The following is a 13,687-nucleotide window of genomic DNA, read 5'->3' as shown; positions in this document are numbered from 1 at the left end:
AACTGCTTGACCATCCACCTTACTCACCAGATCTAGCCCCAAGCGACTTCTTTTTGTTCCCTCATCTAAAAATTGCGCTCGGAGGACAGAGATTTTCGTCAAATGAAGAGGCAATCACCTTCGTGAACAATTATTTTGCAGAGAAAAACGCCGAGTACTATTTCGACGGGTTACAGAGATGGGAGCATCGCTGGGAGAAGTGTGTAGATTTACAAGGAGACTATGTTGAAAAATAAAAAACAATTTTCAGAAAAAATGACTTGTATCTTTGTTAGGTCGGAAACTTTTCAGACCACCCTCGTACTTTTATTTTAAAATTATATATATGTATACATGTATATAATTATATATATGTATATATGTATTATTCGTTACCTTCGTAAGGTACTTACAGTTACAAATACATTTGCTAAGATTGTACGATAATAATGTTTTCTCGTTAATATAAACTGCAACAAGAGAGGCGATAGACATCATAGCTGATCGATGTAATTAATCAATTGGAATTTCCATTACACGCGGCAATATCGAACGTCATGGGGAAATGTACTTATTTAATTAGAAATTCTCTCATTGCTCGAACTTGTTACATAACATGTAATATATTTCGACAAACTTTCTTTGTATTTTAATGTGCAGTTACAACTGAATATACACCATATGTTTCTTGGAAACATTTCACGATAAATGTTTTTATCTCGTATAACCGCTAGTGGATGACGCACGTGTCGTTATGCACGGAAATATTAAATAAAAGAAAACGCCATTAAAAATTATCTTCTTGTCAAATGAGTGAATTAATAGTGTACTCAAGTGTATACAAAGTATAAAAACTCCGCAAAGATCACGATCACTTAGTATCATATACGATCTGTAAAGCGATCCACATCCGTAGAAAGTTATCACCTGAGTTACTTTAAAATGACGTTGAATATATATAAAATATACTAGTATGTATTAGATTTGGTATCCGGGTTTGAGTGGCGTGGATTCATCTTTGTTTGAGTCCGACGTTTCAGTTCGCTTCATCAGGGAGGAACGACCCGATGCCGCGAAAGCCTAAAAAATCAAATCTAAAAATGATCGCGCAAGCCTAAAAAAATCGAATACTAGTATATAAAAAATTGCTCGTATATATAACTAATATGTCAGTAATAAATTATGTATTGGTATCTATATTACTGAGGTACATAAAAATATGTACTTATATTTGACAATTGACGGTCAAAAGCCAAAAATATTTAAAAAAGAGATATAGTCGGCTGCAGACAGTTATCATTGAGATTTTCGTCGAAATAATATTACTAAATTATCGTTGCATCTGACCGCATATGAAGCACCGCTTACACAGAAATCTGATTCCAGAATAAATAAATATCCGTGGCAAAATGAAACTCGTTATTTTCGCCCTTCTCGTTATTATTGCGATGGCCATGGCTGCTCCTCAAGAAAGAAAAGCTAAGTGCAGTAAAATACGTAAACACGTAAGTCTTTGAATTGTTATTTACACACAATTAAAGATGCAAATCCAATCTTTATATCTTATAAGTAATTAGGGAACTCACAAAGTAAGTCAAAGTAATATAAAAAACCTTAATGCTGCGTGGTTGCGTCCACAATATTGATTGCGTTATTGAGTAGCGAAAACATGAAAATATAATTGTAATTATTGTAGAGAGAGAGAGAGAGAGAGAGAGAGAGAAAGATTATTTATTAATAATTAGATATCTCGTAATTATATATTTATAAAAAAGTCGGAGATAAATAGGATCGTCAACCGACGATCCATTATCTTACGGCAACAGTTTTTTGCACCCGATCACGACATTGTTTTATCTCTTTCTCAATGGACAAGTTTTCGCGTTATGTTTGAATAAAGAGCATTAAAAATCCACGAACATTCTGTGACTTATTTATTAATGATTGGATATTGTGTATTTATAAAAAAAAAAAACGGAGATATAATAGATCGCACGAGGAATAATGTGAAACGCGTTCGTGTAATTGCACACTAAAACTCTGTACATACACATAATCATTAATTCTTCGATAATGGTTAAAATTCGTCGAATTAGACGACCGCAATCATTATTATTTGGAAGGATTATCGTAAATATATCTTCAATCGATATATCGCATGTGGGATATGAATCGCGATTTTTCCTTTTGTTTTTCTGCTTCTCCGATTCCTTTTCTTCCTCGACAAATTTTTTCTTCAAAGAGGCCAACCGCAAGACTGTCGAGACCCGTGGTGTCGATCGTGATGAAGTGTCGTGCGATACATCAGCGTCTGTGTTGAAGCGGAAATAACACGCTCATCGATACGAGGAAGGCAACGCGGATCGTAATCGATAGCCGACGTCGTTACACACGAGATAAGTTATACGACGAAATACCGTGTGGTCAAAGAAAAGTCGCAGTTCGGATTAGATATTCAACGGGGAATCGCGACGCGTGCCGCAAAAACGCACCACGATCGTACACCTACATGATCGTCGGTGCCGTACTTTAGGGATATGCCATTCTGTCTTGGAGGATATGTGATTGGAAGAACGCGACAGTGACTCGCACGACGACGATGTGAAAATTATATATACATATATCTAACGCGACCGTCGTCTTCCTGTATCATTTTAATATTTTTGTTCTTTTTCTTCGAGCTAACGACGACCGTGCGCCCTTGAAAAATCACACGACGCGTAAGTCATTATCATTTATGACAGATCTAACGAACTAACGGGGCGACACATACGTATATCTAGAATGCGCCTCGCGTTTCGTCCTTGTGTGCTCTCATACTGCTGTAACTAATTCCGAATCCGCGGAAACGACTGAACAATGTCGACTGTGTGCCAACACATTCACTAGATCGTTAATTAACGTGGGTCGCGCTACTTTACGTGGTACTAACGATTTTACATGTCTCTTGGTCGTATTTAATATCTTTGTCGATAACACCTTGTTCGTGCTTGAGAATCACCAAGTTGAGTGTGTCGAAGTTTTCGTCGGACAAGTCTCTAAATCTATATTTTATGCGCGACATGTGTATCATCACGATGTCGCCTCTCTAGAGGAATGTATGCGGGAGTATACGTGACGGCTATTTACACTAAACGAGAGAGTCATGTACATTCTTTCCCCAATTCTTTCCAAAGGTCATCTAATAAGGCACTGTGTTTTTACTGCGATTGAATCGGTGCACATACAAAACAATCGAGTGTCGTCCTAGAGGATACGTCGATTCCGATCGGTTACGATCGCGACTTTTACATTTACGGTGTATATATGTTGTATGTGTATATATAAACGCGTTTTGGTTATATATCCATATAAATTGCACCTTTCCCTTTGTGTCTCCGTTCATATTTCTCTAATAGCTAGCTATTATTTCTACGATCTATTATCGGATATATCATGGGGTGACGATGCGTCTAAAGCGCGAGACATGAAGTAGTTACACAATTAATAGTTACGGTACTGACGGATACGCGCGGTCGCAACGTTTCCCTCTTAAGAACAAGTAATTAACCCGCCTAATATGGCTCCGTCGGACTAGGATTCTTAGCGTCAGATCGTATATACATGGATAAGGACGTCAAAGCGAGATCGCACTGACCGAAGCGTCAGCTTCAGTTTTTGCGTCAGAAATGGGTGTACGCACATATATGCACGTGTCTCTCTCTTCCCCTCTCCCTCTTCCTCTCTCCCTCTCTGTGTGTGTTTGTATGTGTTCATGTGCGTGTGTATATGTTGGATGTGCTTATATATTATATCTATGTATAAACGCTTTAAGGCTTTGACAATGAGTTAATAAGTCGATAATTCAGCACGTTCGAGAGGCAGAGTGGGTGCGCGCATGATATCTCTTTGTCTTCGTATGTGTTCTGTCGCGAGTCCCAGGAATATCACGATCAAAATCGACATGTGCCATCACGCGCGCCGGAAATACCGAAGAGTCGATTTGGTATCTTAGACGAGCATACGTAGGATGGATCTTCTTCTTCTCTTTGTGTTGTCAATGTGGGGTCCTTTCACCGGTAATTGGCCGGCCTCCGTGCATGATCGGCAGCAGAACCTCGCATACAATTTGTGCATACAATACTTGGCCGCCACAATGAGCTCGCACTTGGCAAAGAATGAGTTATCCTGACAATGGGGATGAATGAAGATACCTAAAACAAAGAGGGAGGGATAGATTAAACATACACAAACGTTCGTGCGTAGAGAATCACGTAGGAGGTGTATCTTCGACGTAAGCCGGAGAGTAGCTCACCAGCTATGCGTATGTCGACGCTGTCGGAATCCGAAGTATACTCGTTGGTTGCTTCACATCGATATCGGCCGGAGTCCTCGCGATTCGCGTGGTTGATGATGAGCCGATTAAGTTCTGAAACAGTAACGATTCATGATTTGTCATCATATCTAATGCGAATTGATGCAACAGATCATATCGTGTGTATTTTGTTTTGTTCGGTTGCGAGTATAGTTTTATTTGCGATCTTACCAGAAATCTTTATGCGATTATCCGTTCGAATGAGTTCGTCGTTCTTGTACCAGAGCACAAGTGGAACAGGATAGCCGTCCACGCCGCAACCGATGCTTATTTCGCTACCCTCCGCGAATTGTGACTGTTCCACTGTTACGTTGACTTTGACCGGCACTACGTATAGTACAACTTTATTAATATTCATGTATGATAATTTTATTCAGTAAATTACAAAAAAAATAATTAAAAGAATTAAATGAATGTATAACAAAATGAATGTATAAAACAAAAGAATGCGAAAACTCTGGTGTACGAGTTTAACTTATCTATTATTAAAGAGAAATATTATTGATTGTGTTAAGTTCTTATCACGCACTTAAAACAGAAAATAAGTGGGTGACACAGCCCGAAGCGATAACATAATGCAATGTTTGATTATTAAGCACGCATGCAGGATGAAATGAGAAATAAAACGATTTCGGTTGCGCCGCTGATTGCGATCAATCGTTGTATTGAGGAACACGAAACGTGCATCTAATAAAGACTCATAAGATTCGAATAAAAATTTGTATAGATATCTCAAAAGAGTTCTGCGAAATGTTTTCAATTCCACGCAACATACTTGCTCGAATTCACAACGATCGGCACAACCGGAAACATGTCAGTTATCTCGCGGTCTCACCTTTGAACACCTTGGCAGTTTCGACAGTAGTAGTCGGGAAGAAAGGAGCCAAGTGAGTTGATCTGGAAGGGTAAATAGGAGCGAAGGTCTGATACTCGGGAGATGGTGTTCTGGTGGGTCTATATGGGTACTGCGACTTCTCAGTGGTGGTGGGTTTCCTCGGAGGTTGAACAAGATACTTGGTGTATTCTTGCTGCTCAGGTTTAACGTTGTAGACAGGTCCGATTGCTTGCAAGATCATCGACCAGGAAGCTGCTTTGCCCAAGAAGTTGTACGCTTGGCAAGTGTAAATACCAAGGCTAGTCAGAGTAACCGATCGTATCAGCAGACTGTAGTCACTGTCCTGCTCGTAAATATCCGAAAACAGAGGCAACATATCGTCGTCGCGCCACCAAGTGACGAGCGGCCTCGGCCAACCCACAGTGTAACAATACAGAGTTATCGACGAGTTCATCACCACTGTTATGCGAGTGTCAGGTTCACCAATGATGGAGACGGAGAGTTCGCGCGGTTCTAAAGAATGCAAGAAGAAGAACGTGCACCGCGTGCTTAGAAATGCAGACGAAATAAATATGTTAATTGTACAATCATCTGGTAAAATTGTTGCTGACGTTAAACGGAGGCGAAGTATAGAATGTATATTATATTTCAAAAATCGTAATATTTAAATTTGACTTGATGGACATTAAAAAGCGATTATAAGAAGTACCAGCAGTTATAATGTATTATCGTGTATGTTATTTATACTAACAGAAAAGTAAAGCAACTAGTTTTAAAAAACTCTATTTTCGGTTGCTATTATTTTCAAACTTTATTCATCGTTATTGTTTCATTCATCGAGTAATATATTTCACTATGAAACAAAGTCTATGAAATGAAGTCTACAATAGTGTATATGATATCATTACCTAAAGAATAGATCAATATTAAATGAAAGGGAGTTATTTAAATACATTATATGCCAACCAATAAACAGGAATTCCTGTTTACGATAAAATTAGTACAAATACCATACCGTTTAACAAACATCTTAAACTATCTCTTAACGTAACATTCTATCCAAAATTACAATGAAATAATCATGCTATGTCAAAAAAATGGATTCTTTATATACCTGTAACGTTCAATTGATATTCCGCTTTTACCGGCGGTCCTAAACCATTGTCAGCCGTGCATACATAAGTTCCTCTGTCGTAAGTATATAAATTAGTGATCTGAAGGGATCCATCGTGTAGTATGCGCCGTCTCGCCTCGGAAGGTCCAATCTGAAGGTTCATATTTGTATGGTATTTTAATTTCTTTTCTGTTTTTCTCCACAAAAAAGTTTTCATATATTGAGAAATCATAAAGTGAGTAGAAAAATAAAAAAAGAATTACAGAAAAATCAAGAAGTCTTTTTACATGGACTGAAATACAAAACGGCTTACCAGCGTAGTATTCTTCCTCCACGTGATGATCGGCTTAGGTATTCCTAGCGCGACGCATTTCAATGTGACGTAGCCGCCTTCTTGTGCGCTAACACGAGGTTCCTCGGGTTGTTGGATCATTGCAGGTGATCCACCGTATTGTGATGGAGTGACGGGTCGTAACGTCGTGGTCAAAGGTTTCTCTGACGCTGGTTCTAAGCAGGATGTACCGCAACCGCTGTCACAGCATTTCAATTCTTCGACACAATCCGCATCTGTCGCGCACTCCTGCTCGCATTTCGTGCTGTTTGATATTTTTTGGCAACGACCGGGTTTGACGACTGCAAAATCGATTTAATTGTTGATTTATTTTTCAATCGATGAACGTTATTCAAGAATGAAATAATTATCATGTTAATATAATTATCATTAGAGTTTAAAAGGATTCACATACATAATATTTTAAAGTGTGACTTTTTTCATACAAAATAATGTTTCACATAAAAATTAAAAAAAATGTAGATATTATTAGTTTGCAGGGTTGAGTAAATTAACTTTTTTTTTTAACAAAGTTAAAAGTTAAAGTTAATGGCTTTGAAAATTTAATTTAGTTAAGATAAAGTTAACCCATAATAAAATTAATTGAATTAAAAATTAAGTTAATAAAAAAAAAAAGTAATTAAAAGTTAAAATTAAAAAGTTAAAGGTTAAATTTGTTTCATTTCATGACTTCACGGTTTCAGTTTTATAAATAACGGTAAAAACAAATACCTTATTTGGAAACATGTTTTATTTACAGAAACTTATTAAATTTAAGTTTTTTCGAAATTTTTATCGAACATTTTTCCTCGAAGATTATCAAAAATGAGCCCTCCTGCATTGAACAGCCTTTCGACGCCTCGCGATCTTTATGGCATGGTTAACCTTTAGGCTGTCGGAATTTTTTTTATTAAAAAAGTATTTTTTTTTCCCAAAAATTTTCCTATATAGTAACATACATATGAGGCACAATTTTGAGATTTGTGCAAAGCCACAAAAGTGATTTTTCTGACAGTCTAAAAGTTAACTTCAAGATAATTGAATTAAAAGTTAATAGTTACCGATAAAATGTAACTAAGTTAAGTTAACAGTTAAGAGTGTAAAAATTAATTAAGTTAAAGTTATTTAACTTTTTAACTTTTTAACTTAACTTTTAACTTTTTAACTAGTTCCTACCCAACCCTGCTAATTTGTTTTACTTTTACCTCGCATCAAAAGTTTTCGAAGAAATAATCCGATAGCACGAAAGTAAAATAAAAATTTCAAAATAACTAAATTGTAATATATATATACATATATATATATATATATATATATATTTTACGTCATTAATAAGACTCACTCGATTGACAAACGCCTCTGTATTCTGTACCATCTTGCGTTGCAACTAGTGTAATGATACATCGAGTACCGTCGGGACAAGTCTTCGTCCTGCAGGGATCAACGCAACGCCAGCGATCACAATCCTGCTCGTCTACGTACTGTTCCTTGCCGTATGGACAATGAGCCATTTTGCTCACCTCCTTAACTTTTGCACATTGATCCTTCCTGTCCTTCGGGTTTACGTTTGTCTCGTTACTCGCTGCAGTACAATTATCGTGTTATACGAGAGAAATTGGAAAATTCATCTTCTCAAATAAAGAAAATAAATTTTAGATAAACAAAAAAGCTGTTAACATTAATATCGTTGTACAAAGTACCTACATCATATTGTACAAAGTACAACGGCATCATATTGAAAAATCAATCATATTGAAAAAAGAACTGCAAGTAATGTGACAATTGAGAATTTTGTATATCATGAGAGACTTCATATATTTCGATTTATATAGCACGTCAATCACATAGAAGCTGCTGAAAAACCGTTTTGAATTATTTGTAGCAAATTCTTCTCCGTTGAAATCAAATTTATCCTGGTCTTCCTTATCACTTCCATGTCTTACTTTTAGGGCAGACTTTATTTTATTAAAATATAATAACTAATTATGTATATATAAAATTATATACAGTTATTAAAATTATATATAATTTCTAAGAATTTAATTATTATATACATAATTTTTAATCATAAAATATATTCATATGTTAAATTACTTTAAATTACTTTAAATAACAAGTTTTACTAACTCGGTAAAGCATATAAGCATATTCTTATATCGTAAGTACAGATATAATATAAGTGATAAAGGGATGGATTCATTATGGGAAATCAGAAGAATGAAGCACAGGACTATGAGAAACATAAAAAGTAAGATTGTACATATATACAAAGGAAACGACTACCGTATAAAGCTGAAAAGCGAGATTTATGAGAACACAACCGAGAAATTTATTATCGGTCTCATATCCTGGACTTACTCCTATGGCAAGTACTCATGCAAAACTCGAATGTCTTGAATCTGTTGAGATTACCGCCGCAGCCGGTGTAAATAAACGCCCAACATACTTGGAGTTCTTCGTCGTAATAGAATCGCTTGATACTGCCGGTGCAAAATCCGCTGTCGATCGGTTCTTTACAGAACGCTGTGTTAAGACAACAAAGGTAGTTACTCCAAACTCGATTGATTTCCCGCAGTAGACTTGATGCCGCAATCGTGACAATCAATGTGACATGAAGAGATTACGTCTGAAGTAGAACAAAGGTACTTACACAGATTTAAAACACTAACTTCGTTTCCAGGTACCACTGGCTCCTCGTGTTGTATGCAAATGGACTCACACTCGGAAATCGAGCTGAATCGATTCGCGTTACCGTCACAGCCGCCGTAAGTAAATTCGCGACAAGAGCGCGTCCTTGACTCGTAGTAATACTTGGAGGAAGCGTCTTTGCATGGACCGGAGTCCATAGAGAGATTACACATGTCTGTAACGAACATTAGATATGTTAGATGTGTTTCGTGTTCATTTTTTTTTGTTTAGGAGAAGAGGAAGATTTCGTTACATAAATATATGATATTCTAACCTGATATATAACAATCTCTAAGTGAAATTTCTCTTCTTATTACATAAAAATATATTTTTAAATATTTTCAAGAAAGAGATTAGAATTTTCAAGGGCACGGCCATCTAAATATTCAGTAAATTTATACACAGTACTTTTATTATTAAACTAAAAATTTTATTATAGGTGAAAAGACATGATGACGTTTCTTCACTAGGAGAAACACCTGATTTTTTCCCAAAACATTACGATTTACCTTGCCCATAGAACTTTCCGCAAAGTCGTTCGCACTGCTCCTCCGTCTGGAATTTGTTAGCGTTTCCGCCGCAGCCACCGTATAAAAAGGCTTGGCACATTTGCTGTTGCGCGTCGTAGTAATACGCGATGATGGTGCCGTCGCAACTGCCGGCATCAGGTGGCATCAAACAGATCGAGCTCTTCGGCTGTTCGGTCGGCGGAGTTACTGTGGTCACGATTTGGGGGCTTACCGATAGCGAAGGTTGCCGCTTACACTTGACCTCGCATGATACTTTATCCTGGAAGCGATTCTTGTTGCCTTGGCATCCACTGTAATCGAATTCATAGCAGGAATCGGTACGTCGGTCATAGTAGAATTGCTTCACATAGCCGTCGCAAGGACCGATCACCTTAGGTAGCGTACAGAGATCTGAAATTGTTGATATTTTCTCTAATTAATACATGTTTGTTTTTTTAGTCACTATTACATATAAGCACGTATGTTATTTTATATATTTTATGCATATATCATTAAGATAACTTCATATAATCGTTACAAAATAATTATAAGATTTTAATTTTAATTATGATATAATATGTCAAATCTTTCCTGTAAACTTTGTACGCTTTCTGTACGGCATACCTTGAACTTCCCCGCAGCGATATTCGCATTCTTCCTGACTATTGAAGTTGTTACCGTTACTCTGACAGCCACCGTATAGGAACTGTCTGCATATGCCGTCGCGGCTGTCGTAGAACCACTTAGTTTGGTCTTCGGTGCACGGACCATGTTCGTCGGGTAGGAAGCAGAATTCTGTAAGACAGAGTAATGTGTCTGAGTAGTATCGTTGCTCGTGCTTAATTTCCAGAATTATCAAGAGCATTACCTGCTCGAAACTCAACTTCTTTTCCTGGTGGAGCCGGTGTGGTGATGGACAGCACGCACCTGTTGATGCAGTCATGCTCGATCTCGAAGTTGTTCTCATTGCCGCCGCATCCACTGTAGTAGAACTGCCGGCAATGTTGCTCGTAGGAATCGTAGTACCATCGTTTAGTGTAATTGCGACAATCACCCAGGAGAGCAGGCAGAAGGCAAATGTCTTGCTCTGTGTTTGCGCAAAGTTAGAGATTATATTCCTGATAATATTATTTTGTCAAAAGATTTCATTCGTCGGTCGATTTGACTTACGTGAGATATATTGCAAATATAAGGCAACTAATTACGACCTTTCTGTCTTTTGTTACCAATGGCTTAAGCTAGTCAATGTTATTTATTTTAATTATTTAAGTGAATATAAAGATATAAGAATGAACCTTCTAGACTTCAGAAAAATATTGAAATTTTGAGAGTTTCAAACTTGAAAATATAAAAAGTTTTAATGCAAATTATTATTACAAAACAAAATTATGTATAAACATGTTATGTGATATCAAATGTGATATATGTATGTACGTTGTGTGATTCTTTCTATTTAAATACTCTTCACATACAATGCGATTTCGTATTAAGAATAAAGTTTGCATTACAAGTGCTCTATAAAAAGCGCAAGAAAAAATAATACTAAAGATAATAGATTAGTGCAGAAACATATAGGGAAGACACTAGATGAATATAAATCGTGTCTTACCTATTTTAGGCGGGCAATCGAACTCGCATGCTTCTCTAGATTCAAAGTTATTTTTATTTCCACTACAGCCAGTGTAATAAAATGGTATACAGCGATTCTCTGATTGATCAAAGTACCATCGAGATTGCTTCTCCATACATGTTCCCTTCGCCCGTGGCAACGTGCAAGTATCTGTAAATCGCAATAATTATAACATACAAAGTTAGATATCTAATCGTGATTCTACGAAATCCTGGTCACTTCAATATTGTCACAAATTTAAAAACTTGTTTTTTGCTGTTAATTCGGACTATATTCGCTGTGCAAATAGATAAATCAAAGTGATTAGTATCTGTTAGCAAAACTTGCATTTGGTCTTATTTTGTCACCATCACCATATATTAGGAGTTATTCGAATTATAAAATAAAGTGAAATTCCTGAACAGACTTATCAATGTGCGATAATGTTAGCCTTAACTTTCTAACCGACTAAAATCAGATTTGGAAGGAAGTTTGCTATTTTAAATTTTATCAAATATGAAAAAACACACATATATATATAACAAAATATAAAAAGAAATCGGATAAAATTCACATTGAATGTTAACACGAATTTCTGATGTGTGCCAGCGAATTCTGCAAATAAAAGTGTGCTTGTGAGATGAAGTGACTGCGTGATTTCATGTTTCACGTTGCTAATCATATGTTATATCGTGAGTGTGCTTTCTTCCGTCATCATTACCAACAAATGTGCGTAAAACAGAAGAAAATACTACTTGTGTGAACTTGACACACCATATTTAAAAATGTGACATATTTTTAGAGTTCTGATACTCTCTTGAAAAGTTCTACAGTTCTATGCAACAATTTTAAATAGTTCCGGTTATTAAATACAAAAAAATAAACTTTCAAAAAAAGGTGCGCTAAGTTCACGCAGCGCACCTAATCAGTAAAATCAACTATTTCTTTAGAGTTCCGGTTTGTTTTACAATAGTTCTAGAGTTCTATATCATATATAACAATAGTTCTACTAATTAAAAGCGAAAAGTCGATTTGCGAAGACCTAATTCACAAAATGTGAAATACCGACAATAAAATAAGAGAGATTAACACTATTTCGCGAGTTCTGCATATTTGAAAATATTTTCAACATTCACTTGTAATCAGGGAATGAAAATATAAAGAGTTTTATGCGATAGCAGAAATAATTTCTTCATAAAAAATTATAAAGTGTTCGAGGTCGCGTAACTTTAGCAGCAGGAGGGGTGCGCCAGCCGCACTTAGAGAGTTCCATTGGTTTAAAAATATTTTTAACGTTCACTTATGTTCAGAAAACGAATGTCCAAAGAGTTCTGCGCGACAGCAGTAATAACTTATTTATAAAAAATCATATAGTATTTGAGGTCGCGTATATTTACGAGCAGGTGGGGTGAGCTACCTACGCTTTGAGAGTTCTGTCGGTTTAAAAATATTTTCAACGTTCACTTGCAATTAGGGAATGAAAATATAAAGAGTTCTGCGCGATTGCGGTAATAAATTATTTATAAAAAATTATATAGTGTCCGAAGTCGCGTAAATGTACCAGCAGCTAGGGTGCGCTAGCCGCAGTTTGAGAGTTCCATTGGTTTAAAAATATTTTTAACGTTCATTTATGATCAGAAAACGAATATCCAAAAAGTTCCGCGCGACAGCAGTAATAATTTATTTATAAAAAATTGTATAGTAATTAAGTCTTCGCAAATCAACTTTTCGCTTTTAATTAGTAGAACTATTGTTATATATGATATAGAACTCTAGAACTATTGTAAAATAAATCGGAACTCTAAAGAAATAGTTGATTTTATTGATTAGGTCCGCTTGGTGAACTTAGCGCACTTAATCAGTAAAATCAACTATTTCTTTAGAACTATTGTTATATATGATATAGAACTCTAGAACTATTGTAAAATAAATCGGAACTCTAAAGAAATAGTTGATTTTATTGATTAGGTCCGCTTGGTGAACTTAGCGCACTTAATCAGTAAAATCAACTATTTCTTTAGAACTATTGTTATATATGATATAGAACTCTAGAACTATTGTAAAATAAATCGGAACTCTAAAGAAATAGTTGATTTTATTGATTAGGTCCGCTTGGTGAACTTAGCGCACTTAATCAGTAAAATCAACTATTTCTTTAGAACTATTGTTATATATGATATAGAACTCTAGAACTATTGTAAAATAAATCGGAACTCTAAAGAAATAGTTGATTTTATTGATTAGGTCCGCTTGGTGAACTTAGCGCAC

The 13,687-nt window shown here is 36.0% G+C and overlaps 2 protein-coding genes across 2 annotated transcripts in view; one reads left to right on the top strand and one right to left on the bottom strand.

Moving 5' to 3' along the window:
* Window positions 1–1,463, top strand: part of LOC116849375 (potassium/sodium hyperpolarization-activated cyclic nucleotide-gated channel 1-like) — a 4,498-nt gene extending 3,035 nt beyond the window's left edge. Inside the window, exon 8 of the mRNA XM_032826485.1 lies at window positions 1,366–1,463. The gene's annotated coding sequence lies outside the window, so the exon portion shown is untranslated. The remainder of the gene's footprint in view (window positions 1–1,365) is intronic.
* A 433-nt stretch (window positions 1,464–1,896) lies between these two features.
* On the bottom strand, window positions 1,897–12,215 carry LOC116849373 (papilin-like). The gene is made up of 13 exons (XM_032826483.1): window positions 11,420–12,215; window positions 10,679–10,897; window positions 10,435–10,605; window positions 9,811–10,221; window positions 9,264–9,476; window positions 8,972–9,136; window positions 7,956–8,195; window positions 6,596–6,915; window positions 6,283–6,433; window positions 5,169–5,681; window positions 4,505–4,660; window positions 4,274–4,387; window positions 1,897–4,172 (listed from the first exon to the last, which is right to left on the bottom strand). Exons 1-13 carry the CDS (start codon window positions 11,553–11,555, stop codon window positions 3,970–3,972), a joined length of 3,012 nt encoding a protein of 1,003 aa, XP_032682374.1. The 5' UTR covers window positions 11,556–12,215; the 3' UTR covers window positions 1,897–3,969.
* Between the last annotated feature and the right edge of the window lie 1,472 nt (window positions 12,216–13,687).

Source organism: Odontomachus brunneus, unplaced genomic scaffold (assembly GCF_010583005.1).
Source record: "Odontomachus brunneus isolate Ranch 3 - 2012 unplaced genomic scaffold, Obru_v1 Obru_scaffold_113, whole genome shotgun sequence".
Taxonomy (NCBI): domain Eukaryota; kingdom Metazoa; phylum Arthropoda; class Insecta; order Hymenoptera; family Formicidae; genus Odontomachus; species Odontomachus brunneus.
The sequence above is the reverse complement of the archived record's forward strand: the minus strand, read 5'-3'. Positions and strand labels throughout refer to the sequence as shown.